Genomic DNA, 22509 nt, shown 5'->3' with positions numbered 1-22509 from the left:
GTAACTTCAAGTTCATAGTTTCTTACCTTAAATTGTTGGGGTTTAATGTGTTTCAGAATATACAACTGTTTGGTTTTTAGAAAAATAATAAAGAGCAGTTACCATATTATTTTATAAAAGCCCCAGTGGGGTCTGGTGCAACACTGCATAATCAAACACATAATATTTTTGCAGCAAAACATTTGAAGATTCACATTTAAACAAATAAGCAATTTAGACCAGGTTTTGCTGCCAGATTGTCTTTGGTACTCTCTTTCGGAAACTTTCCCTTTTGAGAGTGTTTTAGATTTCAGAATTATGTATAAAGGATTGTGGACTTACGTTAAAAATATAGAATCTAAGTTACTTTGATGTCAAATCAGCATTTTAGTTGTTGGGTTAGCTGTGAAAACCCTTCTTAAGGATTAGAGTTCAAGAATAGCATTTAAAAATTTAGCTAAAAATCCATTAAAATTATGTGTTACTGAGCTAATTTTATTTCTGGTTTTATTTATTTTAAACTTTGGAAAATTGGTTTCTGTGATGAAACAGTTTCACTGGTGAAATCAATGTTTGATTTCAAATATTTTACTACTTTCCATTTCTCAAGATCTCATTTGATTTATTGATACCTATGAAAGTTTCTGTTATGTACCTCTCATGTTGAGAGTTATTAATACTTAGTGTAATAATTAGTATGCATTCATTAGGCCTTAAGAGGTGATGATATATGGCAAATACTCAACTGATGCATCTTCTGATAATTACTTATCTCAACACTAATCTAGATCACCGTGTTCCATTTTGATTTATTTAACTTTGATCTGAAGGGCCAGTTGACTGATGGGGAGGTAAATTTTTTCTCAGGTGTGTATCAAGAGAAACTTTGAAAATTCCTCACTTCAGCAAATGCCAGTCCTTCAACTGCTTGGTGGAATAAGCCTTGTTGTTGAGATTTTCTTTACCCTAGATATTTTTGGGGACTAAACTTATTATTTGGGATGAAATAAAAAAGAAGATAAATTTGTTAGGGAATTTAACCTGTCAAAAATTGGGCCTTGTCAATTGAAACACTTAAGTAGACTAGAATATGAGTGCCTTGAAAATAAGCACGATGTAGAAAGTTCTGTTTTTAAAGATAAGTTTGAGTGTGAGTCAGTGTTACGATATTCCTTCAGAATTACATGCTTATATAAGCATGCTGCATTTATTTACTCTTCTCTCTAACTTAATTTTAGGTCACTGTTTTAGGGGATTAAAAATAAAAAAAACCCTGCCCCCTATTGAGTTTAGAGGATTCCTATTTATTTGTAATATTTGGGTATCATATTACACCTACAGTATTTTCCTAGAAATCGGGGCTTGGGGATGGCATAAATAACCAAGATGAAGAACATGGTCCTAGGAAATTGTAGTCTAATGTAAGATAGACATAGATAGATAAATCATTTAAAAAGGTAACAGAAGGAAGATCTAAAACTACAATGGGGCCTGTAATCTCAGCACTTTGGAAGGCTGAGGTGGACGGATTACCTGAGGTCAGAAGACCAGCCTGGGCAATGTAGTGAAAACCCATCTCTACTAAAAAAAAAAAAAAAAAGCCGGGCGCAGTGGCTCAAGCCTGTAATCCCAGCACTTTGGGAGGCCGAGGCGGGTGGATCACGAGGTCGAGAGATCGAGACCAACCTGGTCAACATGGTGAAACCCCGTCTCTACTAAAAATACAAAAAATTAGCTGGGCATGGTGGTGCGTGCCTGTAATCCCAGCTACTCAGGAGGCTGAGGCAGGAGAATTGCCTGAACCCAGGAGGCGGAGGTTGCGGTGAGCCGAGATCGCGCCATTGCACTCCAGCCTGGGTAACAAGAGCGAAACTCCGTCTCAAAAAAAAAAAAAAAAAAAAAAAGCCAGGTGTGGTGGCGCACACCTGTAATCCTAGCTACTTGGGAGGTTGAGGCAGGAGAATTACTTGAACCCAGGAGATGGGGATTGCAGTTAGCTGCGATTGTGCCACTGCACTCAAGCCTGGATGACAGGGCAAGACTCCTTCTCAAAACAAAACAAATGACAACAACAACAAACTATGATGGGACTACACACTAAGTGGCGAGTTATTAAATATTTGGGGAAAGACTTGGAAGAACAGTTGGCATTTGAACTTCGAAGGATAGATCAAATTTTGAAAGGTGTAGTAAAGAGGGAATGATAGTACTATTACTAATGATACTTCATTTGAAGATTGGTCTGTTTGAATGAGATACTTATTGTGAGTTTTCTGGAATATTATGAAATCTCTTCTCTCTCTCTCTCTCTCTCTCTTTTTTTTTTTTTGTTTTTTGAGTTGGACTCTTACTCTGTCACCCAGGCTGGAGTGCAGTGGTGCAATCTCGGCTCACTGCAATCGCTGCCTCCTGAGTTCAAGTGATTCTCATGCCTCAATCTTGCAGGTAGCTGATATTACAGGCGAATGCCACCACACCTGATTTTTGTATTTTTAGTAGAGATGGGGTTTCTCTATGTTAGCCAGGCTGCTCTTGAACTCCTGACCTCAAGTGATCTGCCTACTTCAGCCTCCCAAAGTGTTGGCATTACGGGCATGAGCCACCACGCCTAGCCTTATTTAGTGTGTTTCTCACCTGAGCCTGTAGGTGTCTGTTTTCTTTACAGATTTTTTTCTTACATTTCTCTTCAGCATTTTATTATGAAAAACATTATAGTATATACAAAAGCATCTACCATTAACATTATACTATATTTGCTTGATAAATATCTGTATATCCTGTCTATCCATCATTATATCTTTTTTTTTGCCTTTTTAGCTTTTTATTTTGCAATAATTATAAATCCACAGGAATTTGCAAAAAAAAAAAAAAAATGCAGGGAGGTTTCAGATACCCTTCACTTAGTTTCCTTCAAGGATAATATTTTTTAACTACAGTGCAGTGTCAAAACCAGAAAACTGAAGATTTATTCAGATTTCACCAGTTTCACATGCACTTATTTGTGTTTGTGTAAATATAGTTCTATGCAGTTGTACCACATGTATATCTTTGTATAATCACCACCACAACCAAGATATCAAACCTGTTCCATTATCACAAGGATCCCTTATGATACTGCTGTCTTTACCCCCATTCCTGACATCTGGCAACTAGTAGTCTGTTCTTCATCACTATAATTTTGCTATTTTGAAATGGAATCAAGAAGCATGTAACCTTTTTTTTTTTTTTTTTAAAAGATGGTGTTTTACCATGAAGGCCAGGCTGGTCTTGAACTCCTGACCTCAGGTGATCCACCCACCTCAGCCTCTCAAAGTGCTGGGATTACAGGCGTGAGCCACCATGCCTGGCCTAACATATAACCTTTTGAGATTGTTTTTTTCATTTAGTATAATGCCCTTGAAATCTTTGATGCATTTCAAATTAAATGGTAGACATCAGCATACTTCTCCCAAAATACTTAAGCATACATAGTATTAACCTACAGTTTGATATTTCAGTTTGTTTTTCTTTTGAAATGAGATTTATATATAATAAAATGCCCAAATCTTAAGGATTTTTTTTTTTTTTTGAGACAGAGACTTGCTCTGTTACCCAGGCTAGAGTGCAGTGATGCGTTCTGCCTCACTGCAACCTCTGCTTCCTGAATTCAAGTGGTTCTCCTGCCTCAGCCTCCCTAGTAGCTGGGATTGCAGGCGCACACCACCATGCCTGGCTGATTTTTATATTTTTTGTAGAGACGGGGTTTCATCATGTTGGCCAGGCTGGTCTGGAACTCCTGACCTCAGGTGATCCACCAACTTGAGCTTCCCAAAGTGTTAGGATTACAGGCGTGAGCCACCTCACCCGGCCCTCTTTAGATTTTTAATCCAAAGATAGAATTGTAGCTTGTAGCTTTTTTTTTTTTTTTTTGAGACGGAGTTTTCGCTCTTGTTACCCAGGCTGGAGTGCAATGGCGCGATCTCGGCTCACCGCAACCTCCGCCTCCTGGGTTCAGGCAATTCTCCTGACAGCCTCCTGAGTAGCTTGGATTACAGGCATGTGCCACCATGCCCAGCTACTTTTTTGTATTTTTAGTAGAGACGGGGTTTCACCATGTTGACCAAGATGGTCTCGATCTCTTGACCTTGTGATCCACCCACCTCGGCCTCCCAAAGTGCTGGGATTACAGGCGTGAGCCACCGCGCCCGGCCAGAATTGTAGCTTTTTAAAAGGAAATAAGTTTTACTGTACTCAACTGTATCTCTGGGTAACTCAGGTCACAAATACCATAAACATTCAACTGCATTTTAAAATTACTTGCTACTACCAAAATATTATTACCAGTTTTGCTATTCTTCGAAGATATAGCATAAATTAGATATCTGTTAATGTCAAAATTAAAATGTACCAGTACAAAGGTTATTGTGGCAAGAGACTTAACGCTAATATGATGATTGTTGATATAGAATTGTTACTGGGAAGGGTGAAATTTAAAGCCCTTGTGTCCTGTGAAGAAATTCTGAAATATATAAGATCCAACTATTTATCATTTTACTGGTGTCACTTCATAAAAATCCTGTTATGTTTTCTATAAGAATGCTTTTTACTCATATTTCGGATTCCAGAGTTTAGATCCCACTTAGTTTGCTTTAAAGTTTTTGGCTTTCAGTTTATTTTACATGCTTTTAATTATATAGCTTATTTAAAGCTAATTTTAAGTACACTTTTTTTCCTCAAGGAGATGAAGCCTTGTCTAAATCAGTGCCTGTCACAGTGGATGATGATGATGACGACAATGATCCTGAGAATAGGTATGATTTCATCTGTAAGGACTTTAAAAAGATTATAACACACCCTAGGCATGGGCACAAACAGCAGCAACGGAACAGCAAGCAGGTTGTAAAAACCAGGAGTGCCTGCCTTAGAAAGACTCGTTCACAGTCTTCCTGCAAGTTTGAAAGAAAGGCCAGAAAATGGGCTAAAACTCAGAAACCTTGAGAGAAAGTAAATATTATTTACACACCTAGCATAGGGTGTGTTATAAATACAGAACTGTCAATTTTATGTTTCTATGTAAACTGCAATAATTTTTTGGAGTATTTTAATTGACAGATTATTGACGAAAGTAAATATTTCAATAAATTGGTGACAACAGACATCTCCTCTATATTTGACTATTGTTAATTGCTATCCAATATGATGGCCCTATTTATTAAGGCCTGTTGAGAATAAACAAAAAGAGAGATTACTCAGATTTTTAAGATTAAGAAATTGCTTTCCAAATAAGTGTCAGTTTGCAAGGTATCTAGACTGAGAGTTTAACCAGTTTTCAAATAAAATAGAAATACACAGTATGAGAGCATGAACTTTAATAAGACTTAATAGGTTTAAATGTCAAAAGTGTAGCCTATAGATATACTCAAGTAAGGGTTGGCTGGGTAATGGAAAAAAAAAAGACTATCATAGAAGTGAAGAATAAGGAAAACAAAGATATTAACGAATATAGCTATAATATTTCAACATATCTTATAAACACTTCCTGGACAATAGCATACCCCATGCTCATAATCTTCAACAAGAAGATCATGTGGTATAGTGCATGGAATTTTGGAATAATGGGCATAAGGATATCTGACTTCTAACATTTTTAACAAGTGTCTGTGTCATCATGGACAAATTATTTTACTTTTTGTCATAAATTTTCTATCTTTAAGAGGGAAAAGTTAGGTGAAATTTTCTCTAATACTAGTACCAAAAAATCCATGATAGATTTGAGATGATTTCAGGAAAAAGAACTACATTAACCATTCACTTATTCTTAATAGTAAGTTTTAACATTAAGAAAACATGAAAATATACATGTAATTTTTTATCATGATTTTGTAAGAAATTAATTGAGTTAGTAAATGTCCTGGGGCCAGCCATTAGTCTAGCTCTTTTATATCTTGCTGATGCTGTTAGGTTTCTTTGTTTCAAAGGTCAGCATTCTGCTAATTAACAGAAGAACGTTTTTATTAAGGTGAATGAACAGTTTTATTTTACACTTTTGAATAGAGCTTAATTGTGGACACAAAGGTTCAGATTCTGCCGGCCTACATTTAAAAATTTTAAAATGTATATTCAGTTATTTTATGGGATAGGTGGTAGGTTCCAGAATGGAGTGGTAAGGGCATACAATTTATTCATCAGGGATTTTATGTAATATCACAGCCAGATACTGAAAACATTTAAAATTTTATTGTCTTTTAAAATACTTTAATTTTTCTTCATTTATGTTTGCTGCTATTTGTTTTTCTATATATCATGAGGCCTCAAATGTTACTCAAAGACTAATGTTTAAAACATTCTATATCTAAATTTAACTGTGAATGATTTACTTTAATTTCGTATTTAACCACCAAGTAAGAGTATTGTTAAGGTATAATTTTTTGTGTGTGTTAGAGCTTGTCAAAATATAAATACCATTTTCAACTTTTAAGTTACCTGGTCAAATCTTTCTGTAACTGGCAAGTATCTTATTGGAAAGTATCTTTAATTCCATTTTGAATTTGTGATTAAAAAGTATAACCCTGTTGAGTACTTTTGAGAAGAAATGAATTTTATCTTGAGCATGTCTCTCTATACTCAGTTTAATGTGTTTTTATAAAATATACAATTTACTAACTTGTTTAATACACACTATACCAAAGATATCTAATACTCATGGGTTATCTAGTCATGATGGGGATACAAATAACCTTCTTGCACTATTTTAGTATAGATTCTATATTTGAGCATATTTGAATATTCACTAAGCAGCCTAAAAAATTCATTTGCAGGGGCTGGGTGTGGTAGCTCACTTCTGTAATCCCAGCACTTTGGGAGGCTGAGGCGGGTGGATCACCTGGGCTTGGGAATTTGAGAGCAACCTGACCAACATGGAGAAACCCTGTCTCTACTAAAAATACAAAAATTAGCAGAGCTTGGTGCTGGCGTATGCCTGTAATTCCAGCTATTCGGGAGGGTTAGGCAGGAGAATTGCTTGAACCCGAGAGGCGGAGGTTGCGGTGAGCTGATTATTGCACCATTGCACTCCAGCCTGGGCAACAAGAGTGAAACTCCATCTCAAAAAAAAAAAAAAAAAAAAAAAAATTCATGTGCAGGTCATGTTTAAGTCTTAGAATTATTTTTCCAACTTCCTAACTTTTGATAGGTTATATTTTGGTAGATAGCATATTGTAATTATATGTAAATTTGTACACAATTGTGTATAAATTGTGTATAAATCTTATATGCTTTGCCTTTTTAGCAGTATTGTAATACATTTTCAGTGTTGGTACTTATGAAGAGGCAAATAGTGTGTTATTGAGAATGCTTAAGTATTTGGATGCAATAAATTTGTGGAAAACTGTTTTCTTGTTCAAGCATTTAATTTTAATAATAATGTTAACTTTTCTTAATCATGAGAGTTGAAGTAATTTGTTATTATGTTATAGAGGCTAGTTTGTAGCCAAAGAAGTTTTGAAATTTTGAAATCTAGGACATAAATACTTTTAATTCCCCTAACACACATGTACATATATTTGTGTGAAAATTTTGCAACAGATTTAACTATTTTTATTTTAAAGCTATGATAGCTTTTGAAGGCATTTTAAAAACTTAGTTATATCCTGAATATTTTCGTAAATGTGGTTAAATTTCTGTTTTCACATACTATTAAGTAGCATCACTTATATTTGAAGGTAAATGTATACTATTATGAGATAGAATGTTCTAACCTGTAAATTAATTTCTATTTAATTGCATTTACTTAATGAACAGGGACAAAATATTATAGGTTGATCAACACTTGTATGTTTCTGGTTTAGCTTTTTATAAAAAAGATGTAGACTAATCATGTATTTTGAATTTTATGTAACTGAAAATTGATTTCAAATTTTAGAGCTTAGGCTTAATATAATTTTTCAATGGCCAAATAATAATACCAAATAGATTGTCAGGTTTTAAAATTTATACACACAATTTTAAAGTCATATATTTGAATGTGCTGTTAGGGTATTGTTTCATTGGCCTTTCAGATACCTGTTAGTTGCATTTTAAATTGGTTCTTTGAAAAGACATCCATTTATATAATTTATTGTGCTTTCAATTCAGTAATTAGGCTGGCATTGAAAATATATAATTCCTTTATGTGTTCAATATAACTGGGGATATTTTGACCAAACATTTTCTAATAATATCATATGTTTTACTATATGTACTGTGTGTGAACCTCAAGTAATAAGGTAGTAGTGTGTTCAAGTTTTAGCAGTATTAGTTTTGAGATTATTAAATTACGGTTGTCTTTAGAGATTGCATAGTGAACAATCACTGAAGGGACTGTTTATCCCAAAAATTATTTTTTGAAATTTCTTTGTTTATTTTGCAGGATGTGAAAAATATTTAAAATTGAGCTTTTGAGAGCAAAATACCAAATTGCTAGGTTTTTCTAAATAAGCATTCTTTTTCCCTGACAACTTTGACTAAGAGCTGAGATTTCTACATGGATGTCTGCTCCCTTATCAAACACATTAACTTTATTGTTGAAATATGCTTAATTGGGTAAAGTAATACTCCACATTTTTTTTTCGTAATTTCTCTGTGGGTGCAACTAAATGCTTTTTTTTCTATAGAAGCAAAATTTGATGTGGAGATTGCTAAAAAAAATTGTCCCATTGTTAATAGATGTTCTATTTAATTATAGTGGGACTAGACCATAGTATTTTAAATTTCCAAGTATATCATTTGATAATAATTTTGTGTTTCAAACTAGAAAATATGCTAATGATTTTTTTCCCCCACTGGCTTGGTGTGGGTATTGTGTTGATGAAGGCTGTGTACTGTTAATCCAACATATTTTCAGAAGAAACTAATGATTTCTGGATATTATTTATCCCTGAGAAGATATTTAATGATTGTTTACCTGATTTCAGCAAAATTAATGGCATGGGTATATTACAAGTCCCTTAATCATTTGATTTTCACTTGACTTCATTTTAAACACTTTTTCAAATGTCTTTTTCCTACACATGTTTTCTGTTCTCTATGCAAATATGCTAAATTTGGAATAATTTTTTTGTTTTTTTTTCTTGTGGTAATTGTTTGGTTAGCCAAACTTCTTTGATTCTCTTTTATTGTACTTGAAAAACAAAGGTGGCTTTTTAAATTAAGTATTTTACTTGTTTTTCCATTTGAGTAAGGGTTTTAAATATCTAGCAATTTTAAGGTAATTTTCTTTTTCAATTTCCCTTGCCTAATATTGCAGGTAAGTATTGCGAGTAATTTAAGTATAACACAGGTGTCCAGCCAGTAGATAGTATCTACTTGTAGATATCTAAACTGGCTGTAGTTGTTACTGGTTTTCTTTTTTATACTAGAATTCCCAGTAAGGAAAGAAATACCATGTGTAGTGGTGACCTTTGTTCTTCTGTGCTCAAGATTTAAACATTATAACCAGCGTTTCTTTCTTGTTCTCTGTTCTTTGGTGATATTGGGATTTACAGGAAATAAGAAATAGGTATTCCTCAAAAAAAAAAAGAAAAACCCCAAAGGAAGAGGAGGAGCGAGTTTGGATTTCTAGTGTTAGCAAAAGTGATTCATTTTTCTGACTTTATATCCTTTGTCTTTAACTTTGAAATTTCAAAATGGAGATGAGTAAATTCTCTGTTTTCATTTTTCAAGTATAAATATATTGAACTAATTATTTAATATGATCAAATTTTCTATTATTAATTCAAATGTATTTTTTCTTGTTAAAATTCTTCTAAAACTGATTTAGATTTTTGTATAAAATCAGGGAATACACATTTTATAATTCAGGCCTTTTGAAACATGAATCTATATATGAATTATTAATAACTGTGGGTTCTTATTTATTTTTCTTCTCCCAAGGTTTTTTTTAAAAAGTCATTTGATATTAATTTTGCTGGTACCCTCACCAAAAAGGATACAGAGTTACTTTTCATTAATGACCCACATTGTAGGATTTGTGACTGAAAAAGTGTTCCAAACCATTGTTTAGCTTTTTGATTGTTTGGTGACTTCATTATTATCTCATGAATTCCACCATTTTGGGGTATAGATAATTATGCCGTATGTGTATGTATGTGTGTGTATTATTATTATTTTTTGAGTCAGAGTCTCATTCTGTCACCCAGGCTGGAGTGCAATGGTGCAATCTCGACTCACTGCAGCCTCCACTTCCCTGGTTCAAGCAATTCTTCTGCCTCAACCTCCTGAGTAGCTGGGATTACAGGTGCCTGCCACCACGCCCAGCTAATTTTTGTATTTTTAGTAGAGACAGGGTTTTACCATGTTAGCCAGGCTGGTCTTGAACTCCTGACCTCAAGTGATCTGCTTGCCTTGGCCTCCCAAGGTGCTGGGATTATGGGCGTGAGCCACCGTGCCCAGCTAGTCATAGTTTTAATAGAAAACTTAATACCAAGAAACTAATTTTGAACCTGAGTTAAAATATATACTAATGCATAAATCTTGAAGAATTCTATAATTGTTTTTTTTTCTTGAGATAGAGTCTCACTCTGTCACCCAGGCTGGAATGCAGTGGCATGATCTCCACTCACTGCAACCTCTGCCTCCTGGGTTCAAGCAGTTCTCCTGCCTCAGCTTCCCGAGTAGCTGGGACTACAGGCGCCCGCCACCACGCCAGGCTAATTTTTGTATTTTTAGTAGAGACAGAGTTTTGCCATGTTGGCCAGGCTGGTCTTGAACTCCTGACCTCAGATGATCCACCTGCCTTTGCCTCTCAAAGTGCTGGGATTACAGGTGTGAGCCATTGTGCCTGGCTGTGTTTTTTTTTTTTTTAATTTCCTATCCACTTATTATATGGCATTTATTAAAACATAGCCTCACACGCTACTAAAATATTTAACATTCTTTGACTATACGCCTTTGAATTATTTTACATATCAACCTTTAAAATATGATATGATGCTTTAGGACTACGTATACTTAGGTATCTCTAAAGAGCATGCATTTATACCCATTATCTTATTTAGAATTCTGTTAAGTACTCTATTACGACATTGTTCACCAAAACCGATTTTTAAGCAAATTTTATCATCTTGTTTATGGATGTCCAGTATTTTGTCCTTCTAAAAATGTGGTTTTTTTTCCAGCAGTTTTCTTCAAACTTGTCCTGAGAACCTCTTAAAAGATAAAATGGTAGTTGTAGAATGTATCTCAGATGACCGTTCAGTGCATTTTAGAGTGTATACTGGACTAAATATATTTAAAACTCCTTTTATAATCTTTAAAAAATCAAGCTGAGTGCAGTGGCTCACACTTGCAGTCCCAGCGCTTTGGGAGGCTGAGGATTGATTGAGGCCAGGAGTTCAAGATCAGTCTGGGCAACATAGTGAGACCCTGTCTGTACTCAAAAAAAAAAAAAAAAAAAAAATTAACCGGGCATTGTGGCACATGCCTGTAGTCCCAGCTACTCAGGATACTGAGGCAGAAGGATGACTTTAGCCCAGGAGTTCAAAGTTACAAGGGTCTATGTTTGTGCCACTACATTCTAGCCTGAGCAACAGAGCAAGACCCTATCTCTAAAATAAAAAAATAAAAAAAAATTAAAGCTTGAATTCTTGAATTTCTAAATACATAAATTTGAAATATGTGAAATACATATATCTTTAAAAACGGGGACTGGGTGCCATGGCTCACATCTATAATCCCAGCACTTTGTGGGGCCGAGGTGGGTGAGTCACCTGAAATCAGGAGTTTGAGACCACCCTGGTCAGCATGGTGAAACCTCCTTTCTACTAAAAATACAAAAATTAGCCGGGTGTGCTAGCGCGCACCTGTAGTCCCAGCTACTCAGGAGGCTGAGGCAGGAGAATTGTTTGAACCTGGGAGGCGGAGGTTGCTGTGAGCTGAGATTGTGCCACTGCACTCCATCCTGGGCAACAGAGCAAGACTCTGTCTCAAAAAAAAAAAAAAAGGGACCATAATGTATGTGTCCAGGCACTGATTAGCACACAAGTGTTTCAAGTAAGTGTATACTGCTGTCACAGTTAAATTAATAGCAGATTGGGATGGGTTCTACTCCTGACTTTGCCAATAGTTAGCTTTGTTTCTCTGGCTAAGTCATTCCTTATGACTAGGCCTATTTCGTTATCTGTAAAATAACAAAGCCGTACTCTGAGGTTCATCTTTCTAGCTCTAACATGTATTGCTTTTGTTATGGCTCTAAAAAGCTCCCTGGTGCAAGAGATGCTTCTCTTGATTGCTTTTTAAGAAACTCAACATTTTGAATTACTGATTTATCTATCAACAAGAGGTGGTTTACTTTCCTTTCCTATTTGAGTGCTTAAAGAAGAGACATTACTCATTTCCTTTATAGATAGTATTGGAGTTAATAAAGGCTTTCTTGGCTCCTTTTTTTTTTGTTTGTTTGTTTCGTTTTGTTTTTTGTTTTTTTTCTGATTGCTTGTTTGTCATTGTGTTGTTGGGCTCACTTCTTATTTTATTTGTGCTTTCTTTTAGTAATGGTGTTATCTTGGTGTTCATTATGTACTTTGGAAGACTTAGTATATGTGGGTTTTGGGGTCCTATTTATTTTCTCATGCACCAGTTCCGATCATTGTTTGTTTGTGGGTTTTACCCTTCCTCCCATATTGTTTTGCTTTCTCCCCCCCTCCCTTCCCTCCCTTTCAGGAAAATGGAGGAGTGGCTCCATTACTTCTGGCTCTGCCCAGGTTTTCTGCCACAAGAGTGGCACGGCCTGTGCCTCTAATGCTTCTGATAGAGTCGTGACTGCTTTGGATTCTACACCTGCCCCAAGATGTAATATTGAGCATTGAGATTCCAGGGGCAGTACTTCGTCCTGGAAAGCCTCAAGAAAGGAAACTTCAGAGCAAACAGAATCAACTAGGGATCATGACTATACATCCATCACATGCATACCAGCATGGGTCCAGCCGAGGCCTCCAAAATGATGCTTTGCCAGCCTCAGCTGGTTCTCAAGTGATGATATCCTTGAAGTCTCTGTGGCCCGTGACTCCAGAGTTAAGGTAGTGGAGTTTCCCTTTAAAGCATCTCACAGCAGGCTTTGTAGATGGGACACATCTCACTTCAACATGCTTGCTGACTACTCAGGTTGAAAATCAGCCTCAGCCCTTAGGTCCATTAAATTAAGTTCTAATTTTGTAATGTAGATTATTAGGTTATAGGCTAGGTTTATGTTAGACTGGGTTTTTGACATAGTGGACTTCAGTAATAACTTATACAAAATGATTCAACTTACTGTTTTTAGGACTTAATTTATGTAGCTATAAATTAGGTTTTCCTTTGGTTAAAAGGTATTAGAGGGCAAAAATAAAATCTTTTAGCTAGGTAGTCTCCATCACTGTATGTAATTTGTGATTTGGAGAAAAATGACCTGAAGTTCATAATTTTTTGGCTTTGGAATGTACTATGATTGTTCTGTATGTTATGATCTTACTGAGGGTTGTCGCTGAGTTGTAATTCTATAGTATGTGGATCTGATTTCACTTTCTATGATTTATTAATAGATACACAATTGTATCTTATTTCATGTACATCATATTTCTTAGTCTCCTGACAATCCGGAACTTGAGAATACATTAAGTGGGTTTACATATTGTGACCTTCCTTCAATTTTTTAGTAGACATATTCTTTGGAGACTAGAATTTGAAAGAAGAAAAATTATATGATATTCTACAATTAACAACCATGTCTTTAATAGGAATTTTTAAGACTTTTTTTGAACTTGAAATCCGGTTGTTGAACTAACCTTTCAAGTAACTAGATTAGGAATTGTATTTTTGTTGGCTGTTCCACCTAAATGCTGATATGAGAGATTTCCTTGTACTTGCAAGTAAACTGTGTTTTCCCATTTCTAATCTAGTATCCAATGCTTCATATATTTTACACACACACACACACACACACACACACACACATACATTTATTCATCCCAAAATTCATTATTCAGATAGTTTGAGGAAGTTTTTTCTGGTTTATGAGAAGTGACAATGTGTAGTATTATTAAAGATGGTTTTAATATATACCAACAGAAAAAAAATGCTATGCCATACATAGAAATTTTCTACTAATGTTTTAGTGTCCTCTAGTCTTTAGGGATATATAAATTTAAAATTTTTTTTAAATAAAATAGAACGATATCGTGGTTTATAAATTAATTTTTAACTTAATATTAATAAATGCTTTCTATCTTAATCTTATTTAGAATATTTTAATTTCTACCTCTTATTTTATGAATCGTGATAACACTAATTAGTTTCTGATATTGTTTAAACGTTTTCTCACTCTTTGCTGTTGCAGACAACATTGTAATAAATATCCATGACTTTTGTTTTTTTTGTTGTTGTTGTTGAGACAGAGTTTTGTTCTTGTTGCCCAGGTTGGAGTGCAATGGCATGATCTCTGTTCACTGCAAATTCTGCCTCCCAGGTTCAAGTGATCCTCCTGCCTCAGCCTCTCGAGTAGCTGGGATTGCAGGCGTGCACCACCATACCCAGCTAATTTTCTTATTTTTAGTAGAGATGGGGTTTGCCACGTTGGCCAGGCTAGTATTGAATTCTGGACCTCAGGTGATCCACTCACCTCGGCCTCTCAAACTGCTGGAATTACAGGCATGAGCCACCATGACTGGCTGAATTTTTTTTTTTTAAAGGCGATTTTAGAGAATTTTTCCAGAAAGATATATTTCTTCAATTTATGAAGTGCTTCCATTTATTCTAAAACTGTTTCCTAATTTGGGGAGGTTATGTTGTAAATATTCTGTATTTTATAAAATGATTAAGATAAATGGGCTTAGGGTTTAAATTTCTTTTTTTGGCAAAATGAAAAGTTGGCAACCCTGTATTTATCCCCATTTTAAAAAGCTTACATTGTGTAAACCATTGATCTAGAAATACAAGAGCAAAACTTTATAGCTCAACTTTAGTAAGATTTAAATTGGTGTCATCTAATCTTCACTTTATTGAAATACAAATCAGGGCAGAAATTCTCAGTAAAGCAAACCCATCTGTGGCTTCCTTCAGCAATTGATGATTCTCTGTGTTGTCTAAATATTTCTGATCCATCCGTTTGAGGGAGAAAGCACCAAAAGGCACGTAGTAAACATTTATGGACGTGATTGTCTATTTTGCTTCAGTCTATTTAGATGCCCTTGCTATGCATCTTTGAATATAAATAGTAATGAACAATTTATCTGTCAAATAAAATTTAGGCAGCTAACATGCATTAATATCTCCTGCCATTGAGTGAATTCTTCACTGAAATGTGGGTGCATGCGAAGAAATGTAAAGAGGGGTTTCAAATCCAGAAATAACAAGTGTTCCATAATCCCAGCTACAAGTTTTGACTTAGCTAGAGAGTCAGTCTTGATTGCAGAGAACATGTTTATCCCATACAGGTTAGCTCATGGCAAACTGTCAGGATCATGCCATCTTCTTTTGAACCTTTCTATAAGGCATTTTCTTATTACTGTGATTTGTGAATTTATATTGAAAGGATACCCAGAGTTATCAAAACATCTTATCTTGCACAAAAGCTGTATGATTGCTTTTATCTTACAATTTCAGTTATTTTTCTTGAGTACAAACATGGAGATTTCCTAGAAATATATTTTAACATATGATAGTAGGAATAAAAGTAGTGTTTTCTTATGCTTTTAGTAATTGATTTTTCCATTAGCAAATTGGTCTTTGAGGAGCATCTTGAGAAATTTTGGTGTGAGTGAAGCAACTGCACTATTTTTTTTTAAGTAACCCATTTGTGGTAATTTGTGTTCTTTTACCATGTATGTAATTGATAGCACTCATGTCCCTTCTTGCCCTATCTTGAATATTATTAGAGATTACTTATTGCTGCAATACTTAACATTTGTGTATTCTTTCATCTGGTTAACCAAATTTATGTAGTACATTGAAATTAAGGTCCAAAACTATCATCCTCTAGTTTGAGGCAAGGTGTCATTATATATAGTGGTTTATTACACATTGGTTTTCCAAGAATATATTTTGCTGTTGAATAAAACCTCTTGTGGAGTTTTATCTTGGAATGCCATTTATCTAAACAAGTTGATTTACTGCTGTTGGCCTGTCTGACATTGTGGTTGTAGGATGATGTCAGCAAAGCAAATAGAGGATTGGAAGGTTATCCAGTATCAAATTACAATTGGTAAAAATAGTTAAAAGAATATGTCCTTTTAGTGTTTTCAATATATTGCAGAGTTGTATAGAGTTAAAAAATAATGAGTGTAAAGAACATTTTCCGAAGTTTTGTTTATAGCTTAGGTTAAAACATGTTTTTGCTAGTTGTTTATTTACAATATAAAGTCTATTTGCACATTTGGTTCTATTTTGATGCTGAGAAGTCTGTTTTTGTTTTTAATTTGTTGTATTTCACCCCCAGATATATAGTTCTTTTTTTTATTGTTTTTTTTTACTCTAAAGAATTGCCAAGAAGATGCTTTTAGAAGAAATTAAAGCCAATCTTTCCTCTGATGAGGATGGATCTTCAGATGATGAACCAGAAGGAGGGAAAAAAAGAAATGGAAAACAAAATGAAGAAAACCCAGGAGATGAGGGTGAGCTCCCCAAAGAGAAGTTTATAATGTGATAATTTGATTCCTTGACCAATTCAGCCTTTGAAGAATATCTGTCCAAGAAATATCTTAATACAGCCAGGTGTGGTGGCTCACACCTGTAATCTCAGGACTTTGGGAGGCTGAAGCGTGTGGATCACTTGAGCTCAGGAGTTTGAGATCAGCCTGAACAAGATGGTGAAACTCTGTCTCTAATAACAATAGCTGGGCATGGTGGTACATGCCTGTAGTCCCAGCTACTCAGGAGCCTGAGGCAAGAGAATTGCTCAAACCTGGAAGGCAAAGATCGCAGTGCTGCTGCACTCCTGCCTGGGTGACAGAGCGAGACTCCATCTCAAAAAGTAAAAAAAAAGAAAAAGAAATCTCTTAATACATGCTTTTAGAGTTTATGAAAATGTTTAAAACTTTGTTACCATGACTTCTATAGAATATCTTGTAGTAATTATGGAAGTTACTCTAATTTTGTCAGTAATGCCAATGAACAGATTTTTTTTTTTTTTTTTTTTTTTTTTTTTTGAGACGGAGGTTTGCTCTTGTTGCCCAGGCTGGAATGCAATGGTGCTATCTTGGCTCACTGCAACTTCTGCCTCCTGGGTTCAAGCAATTCTCCTGCCTCAGCCTCCCGAGTAGCTGGCATGATACACATGCGCCACCATATCCGGCCAATTTTGTATTTTTAGTAGAGACGGGATTTCTCCGTGTTGGTCCGGCTAGTCTCGAACTCCTGGCCTCAGGTGATCCACCCACCTTGGCCTCTCAAAGTGCTGGGGTAACAGGTGTGAGACACTGTGCTCAGCCCTAAACAGATGATTTTCAAAGCAAAGTATTTTATTACTTACATATAAATATATGTTGGTGATATTTAGTCAATATTTAATAATAGTAATATATCAAGTCTGATGTGTGAGATTACCTTATAACACTACTGATACCAAGGTATGTGCATAGCTCTGATCTTTTTCATAAGTTGCAATAGTTGCCAACAGGCAAAATAGTTTCACAAGGCATTTTAAAGGCTGAAGAAGGTTTTATTGATTTGTTTTCTTCATTTAGAAGCAAAAAATCAAGTCAATTCTGAATCAGATTCAGATTCTGAAGAATCTAAGAAGCCAAGATACCGACATAGGCTTTTGAGGCACAAACTGACTGTGAGTGATGGAGAATCTGGAGAAGAAAAAAAGACAAAGCCTAAAGACCATAAGGAAGTCAAAGGCAGAAATAGAAGGAAGGGTAAGACATTTTAATTCTGAATGTAAAGAACATACTGAGGGGCTCAGTGGCTTACACCTTAATCTTAGTAGTTTGGGAGGTCAAGGTGGGCAGGAGTTCAGTACCAGCCTAGGCAACATAGGAAAAACACTGTCTTTACAAAAAATAGAAGAATTAGCTGGGCATGGTCGTGTGCACCTGTAGTCCCAGCTACTTGGGAGGCTGAGGTGGGAGGATCACCTGAGCCCCGGAAGTCAAGGCTATAGTGATCAGTGATTGCAACACTGCATTCCAGCTTGGGCGACAGAGTGAGACCCTGTCTCAAGAAAACAAACAAAAAAGAACATACTAGTTTTGTACTAATTTTAGTAATGAAATTTAAGTATATCTGCTCAAACAGTTGACCACCTATATTAAGCAAATGTCAGTATACTGGCAACAAGTATTCTTTCACATGAGATTGAAATAAATAATTTAGAGTGGTTAGATAACCCAGAAACTTTAGATGATGCAAAGAATATTTCTGACCTTTAGATTATAAAGAGAAATAAATATGATTTAATAAAATATATTTAAATGTTATGTAGAAAATATAAGATTGCATACAACTGCAAAAAGGCATGGTGCTTTCCTGTAGAAGGGTAGAAGATGCAATTAATTTGGGTGAATTTATGCAAGCTTGTATGCAAAACTTGACTGGCATATAGTCAGAGTAAATTTCTATTTCATTAAGAGCCTGAGTCCTTTTGCAATGAGGGCTTACATGTTTCCAGCAGTATGGTGGGCATTGAGGATACAAAAGTGAATAAGAAGTTATCTCAGTGATTTTCATAGGTTACTAGGTTTGACAGTCACCAGTTTCATTAGAATTATTGACCTTTATATTACAAAAAATTATAGTACCCTGAGGGACATTTTGTGTAATGTAATTATATAATGTTGCACAAAGAAGGGTTTCTTTAGCTTCTTGAGGGTTGGGACTTAACCCCAGAGAAGGCATCACAAAGAAGGCTTTTACCCAGCAGATCAAATTCAAAATGTAGGAGCACGTAGTTGTGAAGATTTACAACATAAGCAGGGAAAAAAATTTAAAAACCTGTGTAAAATGTTGGCACATGATGGATGGGGTACAATTAATATAGTATAAGCTGCTCTATAGATGGGAGTAGGGAAAGGAATAGCAGGGCATGGGGCTGGGCCTGTAAGACAGAGACCAGATACTTGAGATCTTTGTAAGCCCGTGTTTTTCAAACTGGAGTACTGGGTGGTATACCAAAGTGTACATCTCTTTGGTGTCTATTTTATTTGAGGTTTTGGGAAGGGCATTTTATATTAAATAATATGTATTGGGTAATTTAAATATGACATTTGCCTGTGAATTTTTGGTAACAAAAAGTTCAAAGAATTTTTGTCATTGTTGTTTGGCTCTTTGATGACTAGGGGTAAATTTTGAAGACTATTGTTAGTACCTAACCCATGGATGGCAGATTAACTCTTCTCTGCCAACTGGGAATAGGAACACATTTTTGCACGTGTTTGGGAAATAAATTAAGCTCTAAAGGATGCAGAGCTATTGAAAAGTTTTTTTTAAAATTACTATATTTATTTTTGAACTCTGGACCTACAGTGATCCACCTGCCTTGTCCTCCCAAAGTGCTGGGATTGCAGGTGTGAGCCACTGTGCTGGCCTTATTTTTAAATTTTTTGTATAACAGCTGTATTGAGATATAACTCACAAACCACGCAATTCGCCCGTTTACATTATACAATTTAGCAGTTTTTAGTATAATCATAGAGGATTACTACCACTTAAAAACATTTTTTTAAAATTCACGTACAAAGAAGTGTGCATATCAGTAAGTAAACATCTTGATGAAAACATAGGGCAGATCAGAGAACAAGATGTTTATTACTAACACCCAAGAATCATAACCTCAGCATGACCACTTTTTTCCCTGTTGAAAGGTTTTAATGAAAGATGTCATATGATCAGAGTAGTTGCTATTCAGTGAGAATGAAGTTACTGAATGTATGGAAGGTATTGCTGTAGTTGATGACAAATGGGGTTGTTGGAGAAGAGGAAGGTTGACTTGAATCTTAAAGGAGGTTGAATTGTTTTGTCTTCTTAACTGATATGAAAGGGAAAAGTCTCCAGTTAGTGTCAGATTTTCCGAGTTGTCATGGTATATGTATAATATCAGAAAAATAGTTGAGGTTGTTCACTGGAGTTGTTTTACAAATAGAAAGCTAAGGACATAGTCTTGGAGTTCTAAATATTTATAGGGCTTTTGGGCAAGAGTTATTCACTAAAGATGAGGAAGAAGAAGTTCCTGCCATACACATGCATATTTAGTATGACATGGATATTTTCATGTTAATAAATAATAGTACATCATTTAGTGACTACTTACCTTATAAATTTCTTTGCAGTATGGCTGCAAGCTCTTACAGATTCAATAAAGGAACTCTGATTTAACATGTTATATATCATAACATGGATTCCTGTGCATCTTCAACAAAGGGAGCAATACTGATTTTTGATTCTGTGGCTTAGCTCAGTATATAGAGCCTTTTAGTATACATGATTACATTTGAGATTTGCTTTATTCAAACCTAAGTTTTCTATGACCTATGTTTCTACTGCCTGATTATGTGGGTAATTTATTATCCAAGCCATGTTGTTGTTGTTGTTTGTTTGTGTATGAGAGAGTAAACTTCTAAAATCCCATCATATTTGTGCTCCTAATATAGATTATGATCATAGTGATTGATATATAGTTGAAATTGCATGATTTTCTGAGTTTTGTAAGTTCTAGTGTTCCTTTATTATATGGAAATTTGAATTGAGTGATGGGAAAAAATCAATAGTGAATAATCTACTTATTAAATCTATTTAATTGAATTAAATTGAAATGCGTTAAAGAGGTATAAGAACAAATTGCAGCGTGTGAACCTTAATTTTCTCCTAAATTAGAAAAGTGTTATAAAATTATTTTAGTGACAATTTTGAAACTGTAAATACTACCTTTATATTAGATGATAGTAATTTTTTTTCCAGGTGTGATAATGGTATTTAGTTATGTAGGGCAGTATCCTTATGCTTAGGGGTGAAGTGTCATCTGCACTTAATATCCCATGGTTCAGTGTAAGAAAAGGGGTGTGTGTGTGTGTATGTGTATGTGTATGTGTGTAGAGAAAGAAAAAAAAGCACATATGGCAAACTGCTGACAATAAGTGAATTTAGGAGAAGGGATACAAGTGTTCATTCCATAATTCTTTCAAATTTTTGGTAGATTTGAAAAATTTTTAAATGTTGGGTGAAAAATTAATACTAGGCTTAAAATTGTACTTAATTACAGGATTTTTTGTGTGTGAATGCAGGGATATATGTCAATGTGTGTGTTTTTGGTATTCTCCCAGTTTTCCAGTTGCTTAGCTGTTTTTTTTTTAATTGTGGTAAAATATACATAACATAAAATTTACCATTTTAACCATTTTTAAGTGTACAATTCAGTAACATTAAGTACATTCACATTTTTATACAACCATCACTTCTATCTGTCCCCAAAAAGTATTGTCATTCCAAATGTAATCTCTATAACCATTAAACAATAACTCTTTCTTCCCCTCTCCTCCCACATATTCTTTATAGCATTCATATTCTCCCATTTATAGCATTTCTGTTATTATTTATGTTCTCTCATTTTTTAGCTGGAATAGAACTTTGATTCTGATCTCAGATTATGATAGATTTTTAAAAAATTATTTTGCAACAGTTTTAGATTTACAGAAATGTTACACAAACGGTGTGCAGGGTTTTGTTTATCTTTCACCTAGCTTCCCAGATTTAATACCTTATCATAGTACAATTATCAAAACCAATAAATTAACATTGGTACAATACTGTTAACTAAACCAGGGTTGACAAACTGCACCTGTGAGCCAAATCCAATCCTCCGCCTGTTTTTATAAATAAGCTTTTATTGAAACATAGCCATATTAATTAATTTACTGTTTTACATACGTGTAAAACAGTAATTTACAGGTGTGTAAAATACGTGAAAACAGTAAATTAATTAATATGGCTATGTTTGGCAAAGTTGAGTAGAGATGAATAGCTGCAACAGAGACCATATGGCCCACAAGTCAAAAATATTTACTGTTAGGCTTTTTACATAAAACATTTCATGACCTCTGAAGTAAACTATAGATCTTTTTCAGCGATTACTTTTCCCGCTAATGTTTTTTATCTGCTCTAGGATCCAATCCAGGATATCACATTGCATTGAGTTATAATGTCTCCTTAATCTACTCCAGTCTGGGACAATTCCTCAGTCTTTCCTTTGATGACCTTGACACTTGTGGAGTGTTGATTCCTTATTTTCCCAACTGCTCCTTGATGCGTATTTGTCTGATATTTTCTCATGATTGAGGTTATTTTGCATTTTGACAGAATACCACAGAAGTGATCTTTTGTCTTCAGTACATGATACCAAGAATATATGATGTCAGTATGTCTTTTTTTTTTTTTTTTGAGACAAGACCTTGCTCTGTTGCCCAGGCTAGAGTGCAGTGGTGTGATCACAGCTTACTGTAGCCTCAACCTCCTGGGCTCAAGTGATCCTCTTTTCTCAGCCTCCCAGGTAGCTGGGACCACTGGTGTGCACCATCATGCCTGGCTAATTTTTATATTTTTTTTGTAGAGACA

The 22509-nt window shown here is 35.0% G+C and overlaps 1 protein-coding gene across 13 annotated transcripts in view; it reads left to right on the top strand.

The window, feature by feature from the left end:
* The window catches only part of ATRX (ATRX chromatin remodeler), a 312128-nt gene that overhangs the window by 99194 nt on the left and 190425 nt on the right, over positions 1–22509 (top strand). For all 13 annotated transcript variants that reach the window (XM_074391843.1, XM_074391840.1, XM_003936850.4 and 10 more), the window contains 3 exons: positions 4697–4769; positions 16441–16574; positions 17646–17822. In XM_074391843.1, the coding sequence (XP_074247944.1) occupies positions 4697–4769; positions 16441–16574; positions 17646–17822 (384 nt within the window). The remainder of the gene's footprint in view (positions 1–4696; positions 4770–16440; positions 16575–17645; positions 17823–22509) is intronic.

The sequence above is a fragment of the Saimiri boliviensis genome, chromosome X, assembly GCF_048565385.1.
Source record: "Saimiri boliviensis isolate mSaiBol1 chromosome X, mSaiBol1.pri, whole genome shotgun sequence".
NCBI classification, from domain to species: domain Eukaryota; kingdom Metazoa; phylum Chordata; class Mammalia; order Primates; family Cebidae; genus Saimiri; species Saimiri boliviensis.
Note: the sequence above shows the minus strand (reverse complement) of the source record. Positions and strands in the feature narration are given on the sequence as shown.